The sequence below is a fragment of the Acartia tonsa genome, chromosome 5 (genome assembly GCF_053477335.1).
Source record: "Acartia tonsa isolate MP-2025a chromosome 5, ASM5347733v1, whole genome shotgun sequence".
In the NCBI taxonomy this organism is placed as follows: Eukaryota; Metazoa; Arthropoda; class Copepoda; order Calanoida; family Acartiidae; genus Acartia; species Acartia tonsa.
In genome coordinates, this window is record NC_137264.1 from 38,833,465 (window position 1) to 38,857,311 (window position 23,847).

General features: G+C 35.3%; 2 protein-coding genes across 2 annotated transcripts in view; one reads left to right on the plus strand and one right to left on the minus strand.

The window, feature by feature from the left end:
• rno (PHD finger protein rhinoceros) overlaps positions 1 to 23,033 on the plus strand; it is a 389,004-nt gene extending 365,971 nt beyond the window's left edge. The window contains exons 2-17 of the mRNA XM_080161597.1: positions 9,544 to 9,628; positions 10,199 to 10,484; positions 11,734 to 11,788; positions 12,306 to 12,560; positions 12,754 to 13,005; positions 13,493 to 13,555; positions 14,133 to 14,228; positions 14,561 to 14,689; positions 15,050 to 15,159; positions 17,098 to 17,161; positions 17,618 to 17,718; positions 17,956 to 18,054; positions 18,478 to 18,613; positions 19,046 to 19,756; positions 20,681 to 20,840; positions 21,439 to 23,033. Of these exons, the coding sequence (XP_080017723.1) occupies positions 10,201 to 10,484; positions 11,734 to 11,788; positions 12,306 to 12,560; positions 12,754 to 13,005; positions 13,493 to 13,555; positions 14,133 to 14,228; positions 14,561 to 14,689; positions 15,050 to 15,159; positions 17,098 to 17,161; positions 17,618 to 17,718; positions 17,956 to 18,054; positions 18,478 to 18,613; positions 19,046 to 19,756; positions 20,681 to 20,840; positions 21,439 to 23,018 (4,095 nt within the window). The 5' untranslated portion in view covers positions 9,544 to 9,628; positions 10,199 to 10,200 and the 3' untranslated portion in view covers positions 23,019 to 23,033. The remainder of the gene's footprint in view (positions 1 to 9,543; positions 9,629 to 10,198; positions 10,485 to 11,733; positions 11,789 to 12,305; positions 12,561 to 12,753; positions 13,006 to 13,492; positions 13,556 to 14,132; positions 14,229 to 14,560; positions 14,690 to 15,049; positions 15,160 to 17,097; positions 17,162 to 17,617; positions 17,719 to 17,955; positions 18,055 to 18,477; positions 18,614 to 19,045; positions 19,757 to 20,680; positions 20,841 to 21,438) is intronic.
• On the minus strand, positions 264 to 3,143 carry LOC145319457 (putative methyltransferase-like protein 15 homolog). The gene is made up of 5 exons (XM_080161596.1): positions 2,913 to 3,143; positions 2,282 to 2,403; positions 1,815 to 2,017; positions 1,109 to 1,248; positions 264 to 822 (listed from the first exon to the last, which is right to left on the minus strand). Exons 1-5 carry the CDS (start codon positions 3,030 to 3,032, stop codon positions 709 to 711), a joined length of 699 nt encoding a protein of 232 aa, XP_080017722.1. The 5' UTR covers positions 3,033 to 3,143; the 3' UTR covers positions 264 to 708.
• Positions 23,034 to 23,847: the final 814 nt, after the last annotated feature.

The following is a 23,847-nucleotide window of genomic DNA, read 5'->3' on the forward strand; positions in this document are numbered from 1 at the left end:
GAATCATATCCAAAGAGAGAGGGGACAATGGGCTGTTTTTTTCTCTAGTCCTCAAAGTTTTATAATAACTAGGTAACCTTATTCGTTAACTTAATAACTTTGAGGCCTTCAGTAAATTATAATTGGTTGGTTTATTGAAATAAGTGTTCAAACGTTTCAACCACTAATTTTAATCTACAGAAGGGGTAATTTTGTGTATCATCTTTGGGTATGTACATCACTTTATCAGCCATTGTCTTATCCCTTTAGATCCCTGAATTCACTAGATCACATCATAAATCCTCCTTACATCTTGTAATTTCGTGCATTATAACATTTTCACCCATATCATAGGAATTGCCCATTTTCCACTCCACATGGCCGTCTACAACGTCGCTCTTTGAAAAGAGCAGGTTGCGAAAATGTCGCTCTTCTTTATCAGTTTGCAGCGAGACCAGAAATTTGCCCTGGTCTGGCAAAATTGTTCTGGCAAAGTCTATCACATATTTCATCTCATTTAACTCGTTGTTAACAAACATTCTTAGTGCCATAAAAGTCTGTTTTTAAGGCATTAATTTGTTTTTGGAAATGTGCTTTTAAATCTTGACCAAAAATTATCCATAAAAAATTTTCTTGTTAAAAAATTGTAATACAAGTACTGATATAATAGTTATAAACATTTACAATTTTAGTACATTATTTAATTTATAAAAGTTTTTATTATGAAAATCAAATGCCTTCCTTTTCAATGTTATTTTGTAACAAATACGGTCCTTGTTCTGTCATGTAAAAATCTTTATTTATACAACTTTGGGTTATGATTTCTTTTAATTCAGTGGTGGTCTAAAATATGATTGATATTAATTTTTAAGCAAAGGTTTAACGATACTTTTAAATAGTTTTCTAAAGATCAAGATTCCTTGATCCAATAAAAACAAGGATCAAAGCATCCAAAAGTTAAATCGAGAGAGAACACATTAATTGAGGAAGTTAAAAAATTAGTAATAAAATCATTTAACTCCTTTTAAAACTAGTAGACTTGCCTAACGTATTGACGTAATTAACGCAATTAAAGCAAAGCTTTTCAATTTTGAAAACTATTTTAACATAATCTATGATAAAGACTTACTTTAATAAAATTATTGAGATATCTTTGTTCTATAATACTGATAGCAATTTCTCTAGCAGAGTGGACAGCACCATACTTGGATAGTATTGACACAAGTTCATTCATACCAACAAATTCTAGTACATTGGCTGCGGTCGGACCTAAAGATTAATTATGTAAAAATTAATTTTGTTACAAGTTAATTTGTGATATTATATTTTCTTAGCTATTCAATTTAAGATCTATTTATCCATAAAATCAGACAATAATGAGAGTGAATGATAGTAAATTGAATACATCTCATGACTGATCCGCTATCGTCTAGGGTTTCATGGTTCAAAAGGAGAGAGAGAGTAGGTAAAAAATTGCAGGATCATGGGAAAAAACTAGGTACATAACGGGTTTCGTCGAACTAACACAGTAGCTTTTCTATTTCTAGCACCTGCCGGGGGCTCTAACCCAGTGGAGGCAATTTCTTAACCCTGCGGGACAATCATTAAAATTTACCTAACCTATCAAAGGCTACTGTGAAAATACGAAGAAACCTGCTACTTTGTTTACTTTCCATAATCCAAATTGCCTAAAACTTTGCCATAACCAATAGAATCAGTTCAATTGTTAGAAAGGTCTAAATAGACAAACAAACAAACAAACAAAAAACTTAAAACTTTTGATAACTAATAAATGCTTAAAAATGTAAAGAAAATGCTTAAAACAATCATCAAACCTTCTTCATTCCCCATTAAAAGATCAAGTGGTTCATTAAGGTTTGTATCCAATCCTCTGCCAAGTTTCAGATGTTGAGATGATGGACCAAACTGAACTACAACTGCAGAACAGGATTCTGCCCACTCGGAGAGGTTATTTTTTAGGAGCAGAGAAGGAAGATCACTTAATTTTCCGTGAAGGCCAACGAAATTTGAGTTTTCACTGTCATTAAAAAGGTGATTTGGTATACAATTTAATAGATTTATATAAAAATTTACCTATAGGCAAAAATTAAAAAATTTATTTCATAACAGTTTACAACAAAAAAAACATTATACAGTTACATGGAGAATGAATACTCAAATATTTTAAGGGATAAGACAATGAAAATTAACTAAAGGACACTTTCTGTAGATGAAAAAAATAGTTTTTAATTCTAAAATTTACAAAAATACAATTAAAACCTAATAAAATTATAAAAATCACCTTTGTAAATCCTTTATTTGTTTTATAAATGATTTGTTATTAACCAAGGCCAAAACCTTGTGATCGTGTTCCAGTAAAAACCTGGAAACATTTCCATTACCAAAGCTCAGATCAAAAACAGTCTAATTTCAAATTAATTGAGATATTCTCCAAAATTAAAATACTAAGACATTGACCTCTATTCCTTCTTGAAAACACTGAAAAACCTCCTGGAGGCTATTACGAAGCCACTTATAATATTACAGCTATAAAGTGGTAAGATTTTCATGTCTAAGGCATAAGATTTCAATAACTACTGAACTGATTAAGTTGTCCTTCAATCAAAGGGAATCTTGAAATAGGTCCCATTTTTTATTTAAGCTTTTTTCTGGATTAAGCCTATAGGTGAATTAAGGCTATTTGTCTGCTAGGGGCGCAGCTACTAAAAACATAAAAAAAACATGTTTTTTAATTGAATACAATCAATACTGATATAGAACATTAATAAATCATATAAAATGATCATATAGAACAAAAATAAAGTAAATTTTCTCATTTTCATCAAAAGAGATCGTCATACTTTTTGGCAAGCAATATAAACAGTGATAAGAAAAAAAGGGACCGGCACAGAAATATCTCTCAATTAATTTTCCTTTTGTCCTTGAAGTGTTTCATTCAAAAATTCATGTTTGTCATGGCTCAAACTAGAAATCAGCTTCACAAAATCGCGTTTTCTCACCCTTGGTACACGAAACATACAAATTTTAAACATTTTTACTTAATTAATTTTAACAACGATAAGGTACAATGCTTATTTTTACAATTTCATTAAGCTGATGATTGTTGGTGTTGGTGAAAAAATTGCAATCAGCTGATTTTGGGCTGAAAATTGTATGAAACAAAGATGCCAAAACTGAAAATGTAAATAAATTTAAATATCTTTCAAAAACATTGCTCTTCGAGAAAAAAAAATCTGAAAGTTTCAATAACTGATTTATTTTTATTTTTGACGTTTGAATGAAAATAAATTCATTTTGATTTTTGGCAACTTTGCTTTCTCGAATAGGGGAAAGTAAAGGTAAGGGGTAGTAATTAAGGGTGGTAAAAGTCAAAATATATGCCGAAAGGTAAAAAGGGAAGGAAGGTAAACAAAAGAATTTAAAGGGAAGAAAAATAGGTTTAAATCTTTAGATAGTCAATTGGACACAATAATCCGTCCAAAAATATCTAACTGACGATTTTTTTTCTTTCCATTATTTGGTCTGTTCATATGTGATAAAATCCAATAAATTGATGCATAATATATACATGAGTATTATTTGCCATAGAAATTTAATTATTTATCCCAGCAAAACTTTAAAAAAAGGTGGCATGCTACGTTGTGCGATATCTCAAATGGTTGCTTATGAATTACCACCTAATTTTTTGGCGATAAACGTTGAAAAATCGGCTTTTCAAGCAAAAGGTAGCATGCTAATTCGCCACCGATATCGTAGCAGAGTATGGGGCAAAGTAGCACAATAGTAGCATAAATCAAAGTAATGCTGCTCTCTATTCGGTTCTTTCTAAAGTATAAAAGCCTCTCAGCTCTTTATTCTCACTTCTTCTATTTTTATCCTACACTCTCTCTCTATATCTCTCTTTTAATTTATGCTACTATTGCGCTACTTCGCCTCATACTCTGCTACAATATCTATGGCGAACTTGCATTCTACCTTTTGCTTGAAAGGCCAATTTTCAAACGTTAATTGCCAAAAAAATTAGGTGTTAATTCATGGCAAATGGGATTCGAGGTAGCATAGGAATTGATTCATATATTGCACAAGCTCAAAAGCGACTCTATAGGGAAATATCTTGCTGGGTTACATATGGGGTAACAATATTAAATATGGGGAACAAAAATCAAACATGGGGGTCATTTCATGGTGATGGGGTACAAAAATTAATATGGGGTCATTTTTTCATGATGGGGTTGCAGGACTGATAGAGGGCTAGTTGCCTGAATGTGGTAACTCAGATTTACATAAGGAAACCGTTTATGCCCATGGGGATGCAAAAATTAAATAAGGGCTCATTTTTTCATGATTGGGGTAGGTTCAAGTGCTTATATCTTGATAATGGTAAGAGATAGAGGGCTAGTTATTTGACTGTGGTAGCTCTGATTAACATAAGGAATCCATTAATACACATGAGAATACCCAGGGGGCCCCAACCCTGCGGGGCTACTTAAAGTTACCTAACCTAACCTAATTCTTCCCCTGCAGGGATTAGATAATATTACCTAACCTAACCTTACCTAATTCCTCCCACAATCATGAAAAAATGACCCAATATTAATTTTTGATTCCCCATATGCATATATAGATTCCTTGTGTAGATCTAATATACCACATTCAAGCAACTAGGCCTCCGCCTCTTACTGTTCTCCAGATATAAGCACTTTAACCTACCCCCCATCATAAAAAAATTACCCCATATAAAATTTTGGTACCCTATGAGCAAAAATGGCTTCCTTATGTTAATCTGAGTTACCACAGTCAACCAACTAGGCCTCTATCTCTTACGGTTCTCCAGATATAAGCACTTGAACCCATCATGAAAAAATACCCTATATTAAATTTTGCACCCCCCATGTGCATATATGGCTTCCTTATGTAAATCTGAGTTATCACAGTCAAGCAACTACCCAGCGTAACTTTAAAAACAAAGGTAGCATGCTATGTTGTTTGATATCTCAAATGATAGCTTATGAATTACCACCTAATTTTTAGGTGATAAATTGGAAAATTGTCCTCTCAAGCAAAAGGTAACATGCAAGTTCACCATCAATATCGTAGCAGAGTATGGGGGGAAGTAGCACAATAGTAGCATAAAATAAAAGAGCAAGAGAGAGAGAGAAAGAGAGAGATCATACCATTCCCAGCTTAATTTAATAAAGAGTAAGATATATTTCTTTCTAACCCGCAACCGTAGCTCAACACGTAGCGCATCTGCTCGTCATCGGGAAGGTGAAAGGTTCGAATCTCGGTCCAACACCGCGTCATAACTAAAGACGTTAAAAATGGTTCCTACTGCTGCTATGTCAGGTGCGCGACATAAATAGTTAGAGTAGGGGGAATGCCTTGGCCCAAAACAGGCGCAACTCACTACCATGCACAGTTAGGACTTCTCAGACAAAGGTCGTGCAATCAAAGGGTTGGTTGTCTGATATGGCAAATGGACGCTTTACACCGCAATCATAGGGCTTAGGGCTGACAACCCTATCCCATATCCACATAAAGCCACATTGTTACAGAAACACTGACAAATTGTCAGCGGCCTATGCTCCCTGGAGTGAAAAGGGCTTGTTACTGTTAAGATATATTTCTCTCTCTCTCTTTTAATTTATGCTACTATTGTGCTACTTCGCCCCATACTCTGCTACTATATCGATGGCAAACTCACATTCTACCTTTTGCTTGAGAGGATGATTTTCCAACGTTTAGCGCCAAAAAATTAGAAGGTAATTCATGGCGAACAGGATTGGAGGTAGCATGAGACTCGGTACATATATTGCACAAGCTCAATTCCATGGCAAAATATCTTGCTGGGTAGCCTTTTATCTCTTACCCTTTTCCAGATATAAGCCCTTGAACCTACCCCCATCATAAAAAAATAACCCCATTCAAATTTTGGTACCCTATGTGCACAAATGGCTTCCTTATGTAAATCTGAGTTAACATAGTCAAGCAACTAGGCCTCTATCTCTTACTGTTCACAAGATATAAGCACTTGAAGCTACCACATTATGAAAAAATGACCCCACATTAATTTTTGGACCTCCATGTGTGAGTTTTAACTCCTTACATCACTTTTAATATCCAAGCATTGTTTGCTACCCCATGTGTGTTTTTCAACCCCTACTCATATTTTTAACATCTAGAAAAATGTATAATATGTAGTTCAATAATCTGCCACCAGATGTTCCTATTTAAAACAAATAGAATAAAATAGAGCAATAGAATTTTTTAAGAATATAAAGTAAAGGAAATATTAGTATATGTTGTTTAATTATTATAAAAAAATCCTTAAAATCATTAGAAAAATTTAAAACATATATTTTACTGTATCTAATTGCTTATATGATCTGTTCAAAAACAAAAAAGTTATAGACATTTCAAAATCATATTTTAAGTACAATGAAAATTTTGAAAGTTTTTCATTGCTAATAATAGAATTTTCATTATCAAAATACATTGCAAAGAAAATTATAAGCTTATTTTTGGCAGAAACTTAGGATGCCAGTAACTGATAACATTTTTACAATTAAAACACTCTTCTTTATAGTGAAAATCATTTTAAAAAATCGGTTTAATTTGCATTGTATTGAGAGTTCTGTAGCGTGAGAATGCCAGCCTTTAGGATTTCCAGCCAATCAGAAGTATGAGTACGCGCTAAGTCCGCTGATCATCTGTATTACTAACATTAGTTTTATTTTTTCCCGCTATGATTTTACGCTTTCAACAAAATTCAAACCGAATTTTTAAAATAAATTTTGACTATAAAAAGGAGTTTTTTTTTATTGTAAAATGTTATCAGTTACTGGCAGTCTAAGTTTCTAACAAAGATAAGTGTTTAATTTTACTTCCAGACGACGTAATTTAATATTGAAATTTCCATCATAAGCAATCAAAATCTTTAAAAATTTTCATTTTACTAAAATAATCATTTTGAAATGTCTGTATTTTTTTGTTATTGAGGCTGAAGGCTTCAAATTTTGGGTATTGGGTTTACTCGTGGCAGGCTTTCAGTAGTTAAAGCGGGGTATTTCTTGCAGGGTTCCTTTAAATGTGTCCCTGTTGGTTGAATTAACTAAATGGGGATCTAGAATGTCTATATTTATTGAAGAAAAGAAAATGTTGGAACATTTTTTGCGCAATTCTCGGCAGAAAATAAACCGTAAAATAAGATTAATTGAAAAAAAATGAATGATTCTTTTAAATTTTTTTATTTTTGATATTATTGATAATTTAAAAACTTTTAGGGATATTTTTCGATTTTTTGTATTACTAATATAAGAATTTTAATTGAAAAGTTTTATAAACATCCCTAATAGATAAAAACGTACTATAAAGAAACACAGAAAAATACGAGTTTGATTTGATAAAACTAAAAAATTGGAATTAAATATGTCGTTTTCTTATTTTCCTCGTCTTAGAAAAAAAGTCTAATTTGGTAAGGATTGGAAAAAGTTTAGTGTTCCGTTGCCTAATTCCCCTTTTTCCCTTTCAATTGCCCCACTCCCCTTTTGTTTAGTTTCAAACTATAGTTTAGTTTAGCGGCGCCACTTATAATCCAGGGAAAGAGGATGAGAGAATGAATATAAAATGCATTTTTTGGTCATCTTGGACTTTTAGTCCTTACTTATATATGATTATCCATACTAAAAAAAATTAGCCAATGCTAAATTTTGGTAAATTTAGATAAATATTCTTTTTACGACTATTGAGCTAGATTTCTGAAATTGATTGATTATCCCATATGTCTTCTCCCTACATTCCTGCTAACAATCTAACTTCTAATTTAGCCTCCTAGCTTTCCCCTTTCTCTATATATCTCCTTGGTAGATAGTAACCTTACCCCCATCCTTCAATTATCCACCATTTGCCTCACCTCCTTTTCGGCACTTCTCCAATACACGATGCGCTATTGTTTGTTTATGTCTAATTGGTTAACAAATTAGTAATAATTGAAATATGTGTGAACATGAAAAAATAAATTTGATATAATCTATTTGCTAAAATACTCATTAATTTTTTTTATAATAAAAATTTCTTTAAGTTTAAATATAGTTTTGTATAATAAAAAAAAATAAATTACCTAAATCAAAATGGCTATTAGATAAGTTTTCTAGAAATGTTTAGAAAACAAATAAATTATGTTACCAAAAACACTTGTTAAACCATCGTGCACAAAATCTACGAACCCAAACAATAAAATCCGCGGTGCGTGGCCGCCGCACCAAGGTAAAAAGGAAAGTGTTGTCTCGGCCCCGACGAGAAAGGGTCACGTGACTGGCGAGACCGAGTGAGATTGGTCACGTGACCGCATGGCTGCTGCTGCTGCTAGTGCTACTAAGCTAAGCCAGAGCCTCAGCTGTCAAAATTTTACAAATAAATTATGCGATGTAATTTTATGACTTTTTGCCGATTTTTTTTGGCAAAACTAACGTTAAAAATTGCTAATGTATCCACGAAAAGTGATTATTAAAGCCTAAACCCAGGTTTTTAATATAAAAATGTATTTGTTGCGTATTACTATGTCCGCCATGTTAAAATGTTTACTGTCAAAATATAAACATTACACTTAAACAGTTATAATTTCTGTTATTAACCACTTGTGATAATGTAAAAAGTGACAAATTGGTAGAAAATGGAGTGAAAAATGAAATGGTGCATGGAAAACATCCAGATGTAATGTTATTATTGGTAAAAATCATGAAAATTGCCAAGGTTATTTGGTCTGATGTGATTTTTATACATTTATATTTGTGATTTTAGTGATTTTACACATTATGTGAAGCTTCAAAGTGAATAAGTTAATAAAAATAGTTAAAATTAATAATATTAACGCTATAATTGTGAAATTTTGAGGCTATTTCAGCTACTTGTGACCAAAATTTAAATACATGTATAGTATTATTGTGAAAATTCAGAACGTTTCTAGTGAAAGTGGTTATTTTAATTTTTATTTTTACTAATTACACCAGGCAATTATATTAGATTGTCATTATAATTTGGAAAATTATGTGTTTCCTCGTTTTTGTCGCTGTTTTATTGAAAGTTTTGAAAATTTTCAACCTCCCTAGATATCTAGCTATTCGTCCTCCTAGAATGGATCAACTTCTTTTTATCATTTTAATCTGTTTCAAATGAGTCTTATGGCTGTTTCATTTTATTTTTCCCTATTTACGAGAAGATACACCTATTTGTTTTTATTAAACCCTTTATATTTGCATTATCCCACCAATGCTCAATTGACCTACTTTTGACAACTATGGTTTTGACGTTTGTTTTTAATTCTCATTGTAAATGTCGGATCTACAATTGTCCCTGATAATCTTATGTTTAATGTTTTTGCCTAAAGATTGTTAAAATTATGGTTTTATAATGTACTGAATTTACCGGTCAAATTTTACAATTAAAGTATTGGGTCTCAAGGTATTCGCGTTAAAAATGTTGTTTCAATGGATCTTTGAATTGTATTACAAACTTTACAAAAAAGTACCTTATAATCTTTCTTTCAGAATTAAGAAATGTTAAAGTAATAATGAGTTAGATGTAAAAATGATTGAAAATGACTAATATAGCGCGTAAAGCGCAACATCAGGTTAGAAACTTTTAAGTACCCAGTGCAGCTACTCCTTTGGCTTTGTTTTCATTCGTACTTCTGTCAGTTTGGATAAGTTTTAAACTTTGCTTGGTCCTATTAAAATAAACTTTTTTCATTCAGTGGATTATTGACAATAGGTGTCAAAATTAATTATCCTCATCTACAAAAGTTATCCTGCAATATGTTGAACTTATTAGGCAAGAAAAACAGATACATGAATTTGTTTACTCGATCAGCTGTTATCTAAATGTTACATTTCTTCTACCTGTACTTTATAGGTATTAATTTCAATCTTCATCAGTCAATTTAAATTAAAACATGTTGATTTGTTGATTACAATGCTTGTACACAGAAACTTAAAATTTATTTGTTTACAACCCTATATTGTCAGTTTCCTTGATTTTCCTTTCTTTGAAACCGGTGAATTTTGGCATATTTGTTGGGATAAATCTTTAGCTGCAGAATCAAGCCAAACTTAATTAAACTGAATTTAACCTTGTTACGAATTCCATTACGTTTTTTTGTCTTTATTTTGGTATTATGTTACTAAATTAGTTTTTATTTCAGCCATGACAAAAACTGGCCGAATAACGGGTGGTGGGAGCGGGTCCTGGAGAAAGGATCCGACCACCCCCCACCATCACCATACCTTAAAAGATACCGGCACATCCTCATGGAGAAAAGACGCGCCATCATCCGCCGGCGGCGGTCGTGGTAGAGATAACGGCAGCCGCAAAGATCAATATGGAGGCGGCGGCGGCCGGAAAGATTCCGGATCGGCGTGGCGCAAGCGGTCGCCGCTTTCGTCGTCTCAGGAGGAGCTGGATGATATTGGAAGCAGTAGGCAGTACAGGTATGATTTTGATTTTTAAAACAACAATAAAAGACGTTAAAAATGGTTCCTATTGCTGCTATGTCAGGTGTGCGACTGAAATATTTAGAGTATGTGGGGGAATGCCCAGGACCATAAACTAGCGCAACTCGTTCCGTGTGCTGTTATGACTTCTCAGACATAAATCGTGCTATCAAAGGGTGGGTTGTCTGTTCGATGTTACTTAACCTAATATCTACCAGTGGGCGTTTAGAGTATTTCATCCCACAACAGGTGTATGATGCCCCTGTGTTCTTTAGATGATCACTTGAAATCGAAAGTTTGATTTTATTTTATCCAGGACCATAGCCTGGATTTTTTATAAGAAATGATCAAAACCGGAGTAGATCAATGCTTAGTAATAAAATTTGATTTGTAAATTAGTATGCCGACTATTTTAGTATTGCCTTTTTTGTGGGGCATTTATTGCAATGGAAAATTTTAATTTCAAAATTTGTATGGTTATAGTTATTATTTTTTTGTTTTTGATCAACTAACCTATTTTTATTTTTTTTGTCATATTCTACATAAACAATACATTTGCCTCAAAACTGTAAATGCTCCTCTTGAAAGTGTTATTTGGTTTATTTCTCAAGTGCTATTTTGCTTTTCTAATGTTTTTTTTCTAAAAGGGGAATTTGCACGAAATGCATTTGAACTTGAAATTAAGTGAATCAAATATTTTTTCCTTCATTGCAGTTTAAACTACATTTTGAGGGCATATAATTGAAAGAAATTAGATTTTTAACCTTGTAGTTATCAAAATATCAAGTCTTGAAAGTCACATTTCACAATACAGCAAGACAACTATTTGTCCTCTTGTGTGTTATTTAACCTATGTATATCGTAATCCTCTGAAACATTTTAAGGTTCACTACTCTTAGTACCAAAACTCGTTTAATGCACTTCATGCAACTATCCCTTTGAAGTTTTATTTATTTTGCCCATTTTATGTAAAAGTGGTAGGTACAAATTGAATAATGTTTACCTTTATTCAATGTTTATTAATTTGCCTGTTAATGAATGATAATTGTATAAAACCGGAAATTCCATTCTTATGAGAGGGTTAATTTTAATGACTCTTGTCTCAAATCATATGTCCGTTTTTTTGTTGTTGTTGAACCTGTAATTTTTCTTTTATGGTAAACTAATTCTTAATTCATACCTAATCTTTTCATAAACTTCAACATACCAAAACTTTATAAACCTTGAAATTTTTATTTTATTTCAGGTCAAACGAGCCTAGTACTGATAATAGAAGAGCTTACAGTCCAGTTGCTGAAACGGTAAGTAACATAAAGGGGGGGGGCGAAAGTGACACTTTTTGAAACCAAAACTAAGAGTCAACAAAGGAACTCAACTAAAAAAAGGGTTACAGGTCTGAGATTTTGCATGGCAGTTGCTTTATAGGGGTACAATATGGAACTGTGAAGAAACGGCGGCGCAACCGCCGAAAACCGCCGTTTCCCGCCGTAAATTTTGTTGCCTTTTCTCGGCGGTTTTCGGCGGTTGCGCCGCCGTTTCTTCACAGTTCCATATTGTTCCCCTATAAAGCAACTGCCATGCAAAATGTCAGACCTGTAACTCTTTTTTAGTTGAGTTCCTTTGACTTTTAGTTTTGGTTTCAAAAAGTGTCACTTTCGCCCCCCCCCTTTAATTCGATTCTGTTTAAAAACACATTTTGTGGGTTTTTTTTAGGGTTAGGGGGATAAATTCATAATTCTTCCGTAAAAAGTTTTATTTAAAAATGAAATAGATAAACTTGGTATTAGAACTGATAATCAATGCTACTTTCTTTTTTAGTTATTCCGCAAAGATTTAATCTCTGCGATGAAGCTTCCTGACAACGAACCCCTTGAGCCCGAGGACTACTGGACCGTTCAGGACACCTGGAAACAGGAATGGGAGAAGGGTGTCCAGGTTCCGGTAAAGCCCGACGGCCTGCCTGAGCCCACCGTAATGTTAGTAGCCAACCCCCCGACCAGAGAAAGGTTTGCCCTGCCCCGCAAACTTATCTGCATGAATGCCTCTGGGTCTTATACAGCTGAAACCCATCAGGTATGGAACAAATGAAGCCATTTATATGTGTTTAAAAGAACAAGATTTAGGCTTTAAGGAACAATTTTTTTTAATTGTGGAATTGTAGGCAAAGGAAGACCTGTTTTTATGTAAAAGAATAAAAAGTTTGTGATATGTTTAATAAATATTCCTTTATGTTTCAAGTATTTTATTTTCAACTTTTTTTACACAGGTAACCCCAATGTTGTTACGAGCCGAGCAGGTTTGCGCGTATGACCTGGACGACGTTGACCAGCGGTGGCTGATCAACGTGAACGGGGAGCGCGCGCTCATGGGCCTCTCCAGCGTCACTGAGAACGAGATGGAGCGCGTGATGGAGGAGCTAGAGCGACAATGCAGGGATAAGATCAATACATCGTTGCGCAGCTCTGAAGACACGGAAATCCAACAGGATGAATCCATTATTTGTGACGTTTGTAGATCGGTAAGTAGTCCACTGTTAATACTTGTTGATTTCCGCATACAAAAAAAATATTATCCTCCCAAAAAACTATTTTAAAGAAATCATACATATGTATTAAGCTAATAAAACAAGTTATGTTTCATCTTGTACAAGAGAGTTATTTTAATTCTCGCGGAAAATTAGAGTAAAAATGCAAAGACATTTTTAAAAGTATTGAAACGTATTCACAAGAAAAGGGCGGTTAAAGTACATTACACAAAATAAATCACCAAACCTTTTTTTGATTCTGTAAATTGTACCTATGGATTTTTATCTCACTTAAATTAAAATCTATTTTGCTTTTCTCAGAGAGAGGGGACAATTAATTGGCTGTTTATTACACTAGTCCCAAATGTTTCAAAATTGGGTTATTTAGTTGAGTTTTCCCCCTTTTTTTTATCTAATTCTAACTATGCCTGTATGAAAAAATGAGTATGAAACGAGTATTTCATTATATATTTTTTTTTAGCCTGATTCCGAGGAGTCGAATGAAATGGTGTTTTGTGATCAGTGCAACATTTGTGTTCATCAGGTAAAAATCTGGCAGGGATTGGACATTGGTATTAAAATATCTTTAGTACCCAAAGTTTTATAAATAAGATATCTCATTTGTTGGCCCGTTGTGTAATATTATTAAATCTTGATTGGACTGCACCACAAACCTTTAGTTTCAAAACTTTCCCATCAATATTATGAATATACAGAAGGGTTAATTTTGTTTATCGTAATTGGATCTCTATACAATTACATAATAACACAAGTAAAAACAGCAAAAATCTAAAGGGAAGCTTTTTTGTTATCACAATTTTTGTTAATTTTCAGTCGATGAGAAATAATAATTTTTAATGAAAGATTTATTTTCTGGTATTGAATCCTATAAAGTAGGTAATTGCAATATCATACCTTTTTTTTGTTTGAAAAGGGTAGATTAAAAATTAAAAGAAATGTTAAAATACCTAGTCGAAAATTTAGATTAATAAGATATTTTTTAATGGTTTCTATTTCTAGAAATATTTAAAAGCCATAATATTAAAAACTATATTGAAGATTTAATGGGTCACTCGGAAGGTGTAAAAATGTAAACAAACATTACCTTTTATTATTTTCAGGCGTGTTATGGTATTCTTGATATTCCCGCTGGGTCTTGGTTGTGTAGGACCTGTTCCCTTGGGATTAAACCACCTTGTCAGCTATGTCCTAATAAGGTAAATAAGATATTAATTTCATCATTCATGTGTTTTGTCATATTTTTAAGAACTATCTGGCTGGTTAGCTTTAAATGGTCCATAAATTTCTAAACATTATATTTGATTTTTTTAGATAAATTAAAGAAAAATTAAAGTTAATTAAGATTTATAAACAACTTTTTTGTTTGTTTTGTCTGAAGCTAAAGTTCCCTGAAAATACTGGTCCTAATTGGTTGTAAGTGTCATGGAAACTTTATAAATGTCTCAGGGTGGTTTCAGGCTATTTCCCTTTCTCCCCCGAAGGCTAGTTGCAAAACTACCAGTACTTTAATAAAATTACCAATATTTAGGGTGGAGCCATGAAAAGTACGCGAAGTGGTCAGAAGTGGGCCCACGTCTCCTGTGCTCTCTGGATTCCAGAAGTTTCCATTGGCAATGTCGAGAGAATGGAACCTATCACAAAAATTTCAAGCATTCCGGTAAGTTCTTAGTCTAGGGTCAGAGATTTGGGTGAAGAGAGGGGACAATGGACATGTAACTGTGAATTATTATGGTACCCAAAGCTTTATCTTTCTCATTCGATGATTTAAAATTTTGGAAACTCACCTAAAACCTTGTTTGGTTGGTTCAAACTGTTCAACCAATTTATTATATTAAGAAGGGGTATTTTTGTTAATTATTATCAATGGGCATATAAATCAATTTATCGGCAATTATCTTGTCCCTTTAAATCCTTGGGGTATATGACTCGATGGTTGTATTTTTTTCTGCTGAAAGAAACAGTTGGATACATTAAAAATAATGTTTCATAAAAAATCATTTATATTTTTCTTCTTCAGACATCTCGATGGTCCCTTGTATGTGTGCTGTGTAAGGAAAAGACAGGCTCTTGTATCCAGTGCTCTGTCAAGACTTGTAAGACTGCTTACCACGTCACCTGCGCCTTCAGGTAGATAGTTAGATAGATAGTTAGTTATTTAGATAGATGAATTCATAGGCGTCCAAGGGGGGGGGTAATGGGCCATTTGGCACCCCCAAACGATTTTGGGGGTGCCGTAGGCACCCCCAAAATTTTTTGAACAATACCCCCCCCAAAAAAAAATTACCCCTACCTTGGGGGTGCCGTAGGCACCCCCAACGATTTTAGGGGGGGTATTTACCCCCCCCAAACCATTTTGGGGGGGGTAATTACCCCCCCAAAATAAATGTCCTTTAAAAAATTTTTTTGGGGGGGGGTATTTAGCCCCCCCCCCCAAATTGAATGTTCTTAAAAAAAAATTTTACTGAAAATTTTTTTTTGGGGGGGGGATCTATGATGTAATTGTAAAGCACTGAAGATTCCATAAAATAGATACCTAACTAAATTAAATATTTCATTAAATAATGAAAAAGGACCTATGAGACGCTTCACTTTAAAGTATAATCATATTGGTTCATTGGTTAGTGAGTTAATTATTGTATTTTTATGTTCTAAAGAATGAGATACTACTATATATTTGAACTAGCGGCTTCTTCGCCCCTAGCCTCTAGGGGCTACACCCTATATAGTTATGGGAAGTCAAATATTCCAAAAAATTATTCTTTGTTTAATTACTCTGTGGTAAAATTAAACCCAGGTTGTGCGCTTTACGCACAAAAATTTTAATTTGTACAAATTAAACCCAAAAATTTCAATTTGTAAAAATTAAACCTAGGTTGTTCACATACACAAAAATTAAAATTAAAAAAAAAAAATATTTTATTTTTTTTTTTGTTTTGGGGGGGGAGGATTCATGGGGGCTTCGCCCCATGTTGCAGTGGGGTTTCCCCACCCCAATAACTGGTTTTTGTTTACAAAAATTGTGAAAAATTAAGAATTTTGGAAGTGGCGATTTTTTTTATTTTTGGGGGGGTTGGGGTGTCCCACCCCCCAAGAAAAAAGCTTAAAACCACCAGAGGACCAGTAGGTATATTCCCAGAAGGGTAGAGCCCAATTTGATCAGCAGTTACTGAGATTTTACAAAAAATGTAAAAAAATTTTTTGGGGGGTGGTTTTTTTTATTTTTGGGGGGGTTAGACGTGTCCCACCCCCCAAGAAAATAGCCTAAAACCACCACAGGACCAGTAGGTATATTCCCTGAAGAGTAGAATCCGATCGGTTCAGTGGTTACCGAGATCTTAAGGGACAGACAGACAGACGGACAGACAGACGGACAGACATCAAGCTACTTTGTATTATAGATAGTAGTGGCGCCCTTAGCATCTAAGAACTCGTGTTTTCTAAAGGGTAAAAAGGGAGGAGAAAAATAGCCTAAAACCACTCAAAGGATTGACCTATAATAGTGTGGAACCATCATGGGATCTATGTGAAGCTTTCCTAAAAAGGAGAACTCAGTATTAAAAGTAATGAAATCTGAAGCTATAGTCAAATAAACCTTACTTACTACTTTATGTTATAGGATAGTACTTATTAACTTAATAGATTAGGTAGGTGCTTTTTTTACATAATTAAATTACCCCCCCCAAAAATTTTACCCCCGGGGTAAATTAGTTTGGGGGGGGTAATTACCCCCCCCCAACAGATTTGGGGGGAGTATTTACCCCCCCCAACAGACTTCAGGGGGGGTAATTACCCCCCCCAATCAAATTTTACCCCCGGGGTAAAAATTTTGGGGGGGTAAAAAAAAATTTCGGCGCGCTTCGCGCGCCATTTTACCCCCCCCAAACACGAATTACCCCCCCCCCCCTAAAATTTTTTACCCCCCCCCAAAAAAAAAGCTTGGACGCCCCTGGATGAATTATGCATCATAGAGCTCGACTTTGAGCTAAAAAAATATTTCTTGGTTGCATCGTACTACTTTCAAGATCCATAGAAAACTAAACAATGACATATTTTATCAATTTTCAGGCACAAACTAGAAATGCGCGCTATTATAGATGATGAAAATACTGAGGATGGTGTTAAGCTAAGGGTGAGTTTATCCTAGTTGTTTTCATAATGGTGGTTCGAATCTTGGCCAAATCATTGTGTTGTCTTAAGAAGGGATTTTTTTCAAAGTAAATATATAAAATCCAATTTGTCTGAAATTAAATAGCAGTTAGATTATGATATGGCCATGAAGAACAAGCTAAATTAGCTTAATTCACTTCACTAAGAGATGCGATTGATAATGAGTATTTTTTATTAAAAATATATGTCTTTAGGAATGATAAAAAAAGACGTTTTCCGTTCAAATTGGACTGAGAAAGATTTCTAACTGAATGGTTTTTAGATTATGATATTACACTAAAAATTTGTCTCAATGATGCTAATGGCCTCATTAATCAAGATTACATTTTTCCAAAAATTATTTTCTTTTTCTAAAAATATAGGAAGCATTTAAAGATATGTTTCCTGTAAAAAATATAATATATTTTTATTTGTTTAGTCTTACTGTCAGAAGCACAGCCTTCCCACCAAGAAATCTGATGACTCTGATTCTGACTCGGGATCTAAACCTAAACTATCACCAGAGGATAGAAGGAAAAAGTAAGTTTTGGTGGATTTTTATTAGCAATCAACAATTAGGGTCCGTCCGTATGTTTGTTTAAAAAAGCTCTATTCGTTAATAAAGGCATGTTAGAATCGTCCTTTTAAACGTATCACCGGGAATTTTGTAACAATTCTGTTTAATCTGTAAAGCGTCGAAACATTCTATCATTACCAGAAACTCATTATGATCTTTTGAAATTAATTCAAATATAATTTAAATTACCTATTTTTCAGGATGGCAACTTTTGAGCGTGAATTTTATAAACTTGTGGACGTAAGTTCAGCTGCGAGCAAAGTAGACACTAGTCAAGAGATTGTTGAATTCATCTATAGGTAAGACAGTTCGATATATTTGCATATTTAAAATAGATTTTTATACAGATATCTTTGATGGTTTATATGTATTATTGGAAATTAAAATTGTTTTATGTACAAAAAGATAATCAAAACAAGATCTTTTTTTTATCAAGACGTATAAATTCCTAAAAAACGCTAAAAAAACAACATCCTTGAAGCAATGCTCATACGTACATACATGGCCCCAAGGTCCTTCAAAACAATGGTCTCCCTAGAGTGTGTGTGTGTCGTCACACTGTTTAAAATAGCAATAGAATTTTTGAGGTTCAATAGTAGTGGAAACAATTTCCAATCCTATCTGCTTTGTATATCAGGAAATTAAAGTTAAATTTTCCATGTCAACAAGACAGAAGTTTTCATGAAAACTAATCTTGTTTTAATCCATAACATTATTTATAGATACTGGATCCTGAAGAGGAAAGCCAGTGGTAACAAGCCCCTGTTAACCCCTCGGGAGGAGGAGGAAAAGAGTGGGGTGACCCCGCAGGGAGAGGACACAGAAAAAGATAAAAAGATGCTGGTTAATATCAGACAGGTATGTTAACATGGAAAGATAATAAGATAGAAATGATAAATATGTTTGGGATAAAGTATATAAAATATTTTTATAACTGAAATGAAAGAATTGAGATTGATAAAGTTAACAGTAAAAAAAAAATATGAAATTCCTATTACTTAAAATTCATGCAGGGGTGTATATTCTGCAAATTTGACCCGGCTGAAGGGGGGGGGGGGAAATAAAAATAAGAAAATATGTGAAAGGGGGCATAATATGAATAAAATATAGAGTTCTGAAAACATTTTTCCATTTTATCCCCTTCCTTGCTGGAAAAAACTAGGAGGGGAAAATATTTAAAAAATTTGCAGCAGGGGAAAAAATGAATCTTGTGCAGAATATACACCCTTGAATTCATGTATGCTGTTTTAATTTTGTCGCTTTATATTTCTTATAAATCTATTTCTTTAGGATCTGGAGCGAGTTCGAAACCTAGCTTACATGGTGTCCCGACGAGAAAAGATGTCCAGGTCCTTTGTCAAACTGCGGGAGCAGATATTCGAGCGTCAGCTGGCTCTTCTGGCGGATGAAGAGCCGGGCAACCAAATGTCGCTGGCCGAAATGTCGGCCGTCCTAGAAGCCAATCATGGACCGACGGTTTATGATAAGATATTTTCGTCGGCAGATTCTGAACAGCATACCTATGATGATTTTGAGCTGATAATCTCGAGAATTGCCGGAGAAATTAAAGAGGGCTCCTCACAAATCCGAAAGGACAATCCGGAAAGAAAAACGTCGATTGATACCAAGCCGACGCCCTACATGCGGATATTTTCCGACACCAGCCAGTCGGAAAGCGACGATAGTTTCCACTACTCACGGTTCAAATCCCAGCAGGGGCCTGGCGGCCGACAGAACCTATCCAAGAAATCTCATAGTAACAAAGATATTAAAAAGAAATCCTCACCGCTTGACAAAAAATCCGGGAAGCATAAGTCCAATAAGACAGTGCACAGTGATAGCTCATTGAACAGTTCTGAAGTGGAGCGACAGTTTAACCGGTTGTCGCCCCGGAAAGACCAGAGTAAAAAATTTAGCACGCACATTTATAGTGATACAGACAGTGACACAGACCGTAGGAAGAGTAAAGCATCTAGTAGTAGCAAAACCAAGAGTAGTAAGGTAAGGAAATATTTATTTTATTAAGGAAATAAATTTAACCCCCCCCCGCCCCTCCCCTTTTCTTATGTTTGAAATTATGTCATTGGTGACTTGTAAATATTTAAATATGATAATTTAATCCCAAGTGTTATTGCCCTCCCTGATTTTTTTTTCACCTTTATGTGTATTTTTTAAAGTTTTCCTTTTTTATTGAGGGGGAGTTGGAAATGGGTTGAATCCTCAAATAATCATATTCCTAGACCGGAAAAACACCTTGTGTTATTTTATCATTATATAAAAGTAACAGTATGTCTGCCTGTCTTTACCGTTTCGTTACTGGTCTCCTTTATAATGTAGGTCTTGGGAATGTTTATAGGGGGGGGGGGGGTTAATGCAACCATCTCGTAATCAATGATTAAATGGCACTTAGAATTCGAATTTCAATCTGAAATTTTGCATGAATAATCCTTGGTAGGTCTATTTTCCCTAAATCGAACAAAAAGTTGGAAAAGTAACGGCTGGCGGCTCAGTCGTTTTGCAATTTTTTTCTATCTTAAGAGCAAATTAGTCACGAAACCTATCTCCACATAATACTTTTTGTCGCTCAAAAACCTTATCAAGCGGTTCTAGTCGGTACCTGTTGGTACTAGAAATTTAAAAAATGGGGAAGGGTACCACCACCCTATGAAGTTTGTTATATTATTATGCAGTGGTAAAAAAAATGATTAAAATAAGGAGTTGGAAACATTGTTCCAATTTTTCTTCTTTTTCTTTTTGAAAAAACTAGGTGGGGGGATTAAATATTTTGCAGCAGGGAAAAAAATGAATCTATATGATAAAACTTAATTGCCATCAATCCAAGTTCTTTTAGCTTTCTTAAGGAGGTTTTTTTATGTTTTCTCCAATTGTCATTCCAACAGAATTGTCATTATTTTATAATTTCAGGTAAAAAGTGAGCATAACAAGAAGACTGATAGCAGCTTTGACTGGCGAGATAGTGAAGACACTCAGGCCTCCACGGACAGACCTAACTTCTTCCGGACAAAAGCAGCTATGAAAGATTTCTCTCTATCAGAAATGACCAGAGCCAAAGAAACTGCCGCAGGTATTGCATTTTTAAAAATATTAAATAAAGGGGGGGGGGGCGAAAGTGACACTTTTTGAAACCAAAACTAAAAGTCAAAGGAACTCAACTAAAAAAAGAGTTACAGGTCTGACATTTTGCATGGCAGTTGCTTTATAGGGGTACAATATGGAACTGTGAAGAAACGGCGTTGCAACCGCCGAAAACCGTCGAGAAAGGTCAAAAAAAATTCGGCGGGAAACGGCGGTTTTCGGCGGTTGCGCCGCCGTTTCTTCAGAGTTCCATATTTTACCCCTATAAAGCAACTGCCATGCAAAATGTCAGACCTGTAACTCTTTTTTTAGTTGAGTTCCTTTGTTGACTTTTAGTTTTGGTTTCAAAAAGTGTCACTTTCGCCCCCCCCCCCTTTGTCAACGAAAACAAAACAAATTTCATCTTCCGCGCCTTGTTTTCAACTTATTTTTTAGTAGGCACATTGAGGGAAAGGAGCAATATTTGTAGGAAATTTGAAGTGTAAATGGAAAGAGGAAAAATAAACTTATTTTTAAAATTTAGTTTAGTCTTAAACAGTTTCAATTCCCTATTTTTTTCGATGATTGTAAAACAAACTTTTGTTTAGGTACCGCTCAATCCCCGGCAGCTGCCAGCACTCCCACCAGCTCCAGGGGCAGAAAGTCACGCCAGCAGGCCAAACAACAACTGTTGCCAATATCACGTGACTCCTCAATCTCCGACATGGAGGCGGAGGACTCAAAACCGCCGCTGATGCAGCTTGTGCCCGAGCGCAGTGCTGCTCGCAAGGCCAATCAGAAGCTTAACAAAAAGGTTGAGGCGGGGGCAGCAGCCACCAATTCAGCCTCGGATACCAAAAAGCGGGGCAAAGCCGCGCACAGCAAAACATCCACCCTGTTTGATGATTCTGATGACTCCGAAAGTGGAACACCGGCCGCGCTGATGACCGAGAGCAGCCTTAGAAAAAGTCCGCGGGCCAAACACGGCGGCGCAGCTACAACCAACTATGCCACGTCCGACGCGTCGGATGTGGACACTAAATTTCCTCTGGTGATGAAAAACAACAAGGACGAACCAAAGTCAAAACTCAATCAAAAGCAGCCAGCAAAGACTAAGTCTTCTGTTTTCAGTGATTCCGACGATGATTCCAAGTCAATTTTCTCCTTGCCTTCCAGTAACAAAAAAGCAGCAACGCCCCGACAAAGCAGCAGTAGCAGCAATAAAACCAAGAAACAACAATTGTCACAAAATGACTTCTCTACGCCTGACGAAGAATTCAATTCACTGTTTCCAACAAATAATTCAGAGACAGACGAGGAGTTTCACAACAAGAAGCGAGTCTTTGACGACTTTGAAAATCCAGAAACCTTCACCTTTGTGCCGCAACGACGTGCCGCCAAAAAGGCTAGTGAACAGCTACGCGAGACCGACCTGTGGAAAAAGTCACAACAAGTTGCCTATCAGGCAATCATTGATAAACAAAAAGAGGACAAAGCCGCCCAATTGGCGGCTGACCCACTTAAGAAGTTGTCCCGCGGTCGACCTGGCAAACAAAGTAAGAAGAAAGTGGCCTCCGCAGAAAACCTTTCAGATACTGACAACGACGTGTTTCGGCGGACTAGATCATCCAGCAGTTCTAGTTCATCAAGCACCGCGGAAGACTCAGATTCTGGGAAAAGCCCGCGCGGCGCCCGTGGTGCCAAAAGTCCCAAGGGCAAGTCAGGCAAAACTCAATCACCGCGCACGCCCAAACCGGCACTGGCCAAGAAGGCACGCAACAAAAAGTCACCGCGCCGGCCAGAAGGCTCAATCTCCTCCTCCAAAGCCTTGCAGTACTTGTCCCAGCGAGAATCTCAAATTTCCAACATTCTTGGCAACTACGACAAGGACAAGGCCTCCGGCGGGGAGGGGACTGACAAGACCGGAAAGGTTCCGCCCGACAAGAAGCTTAAAACTTCCGAAGGGCGGCCTGAAGGTGTTCAGTCTCCGCCCAGTAGTACCAAAAATTCATCTGACTCGGAATCAGATTCTAGCTCTGACAACAGCGACGCCAAGATCAAGAACTCAATCGCCGCATACGCCAACCAGGAGGCAGCCGCCACAGGGATGCCAGAGCAACAACCCGCTGCAGCTACTACCCCATCATCCAGGGACGCTACTTTGCAATTATTTTTGTTTTGTTTTTAAAATTATTTTGGTATTTTCCATTAAAAAATGAGAATCTATATCATGGGACCAATTGAGAATTGAGATTTATGTTATCAAACCTGCACAATAGCTGAATCGTCCCCAATTTTGTTCTTGTTTTCTTAACCAATCAATTGCCGAAAATTTACAATACTCATACAATAATATTATATAACATAACCTACAAAAAATTCATTAAGTAGGATGGGGGGGGGGAGTTAGTACACTTATAGGAAATGAAAATTCAGTATCAAATTTTGCCATGACCGTTTGGGCTTGTTTTTATAGTTATCAACCTAATTTTTTTTGTAAACTCTCTTATATGATTAGATCTACCTTTAAAACTTATAAATTAAATTGAATTTAGGGACTTTCCTTCTAGGGGCTAGTGGGGCAAAAGACCCTCCCCCCCCCAAAAAAAACATTAAAATTTTCAGTTCTGAGCTTATTTTTTAAGATATCGAGCTGATTTTATTAATGGGACCTTTTAATACATAGATGAGATGATTAGCCACCCCATATTTCATTTTTGCACTTCTAGGGGCTTGTAAGCTCAAAACTTATAAATTTTGTATTTGGGGGGGGTTGTTTTACCCCAAAAGCTTCTAGAAGGATAGTAAAAAAAAAGAAATATGGTGGGGGGGGGGGGGGGGTCTTTTGCTATATAAGAGAGGTTACTAAAAGAACTAGGTTGATAACTATAAAAACAAGCCCAAACGGCCAGGGCAAAATTTGTTACTGAATTTTCATTTCCTATAAGTGTACAAACTTTCCCCGCCCCCCCTTTCTTCGGAATGGTCGATTAAAAATTATACTGCTGATGCTATGT

Excerpts from the sequence above, each read along its gene's own strand:
- LOC145319457 (XM_080161596.1), bottom strand. The coding sequence starts at position 3,032 with ATGTTTAAAATTTGTATGTTTCGTGTACCAAGGGTGAGAAAACGCGAT. Across the intron at positions 2,018-2,281 it reads CAAATAAAGGATTTACAAAG|TGAAAACTCAAATTTCGTTG; the intron begins GTGATTTTTATA and ends TTTTAATGACAG. Across the intron at positions 823-1,108 it reads ATCTCAATAATTTTATTAAA|ACCACCACTGAATTAAAAGA; the intron begins GTAAGTCTTTAT and ends ATCATATTTTAG.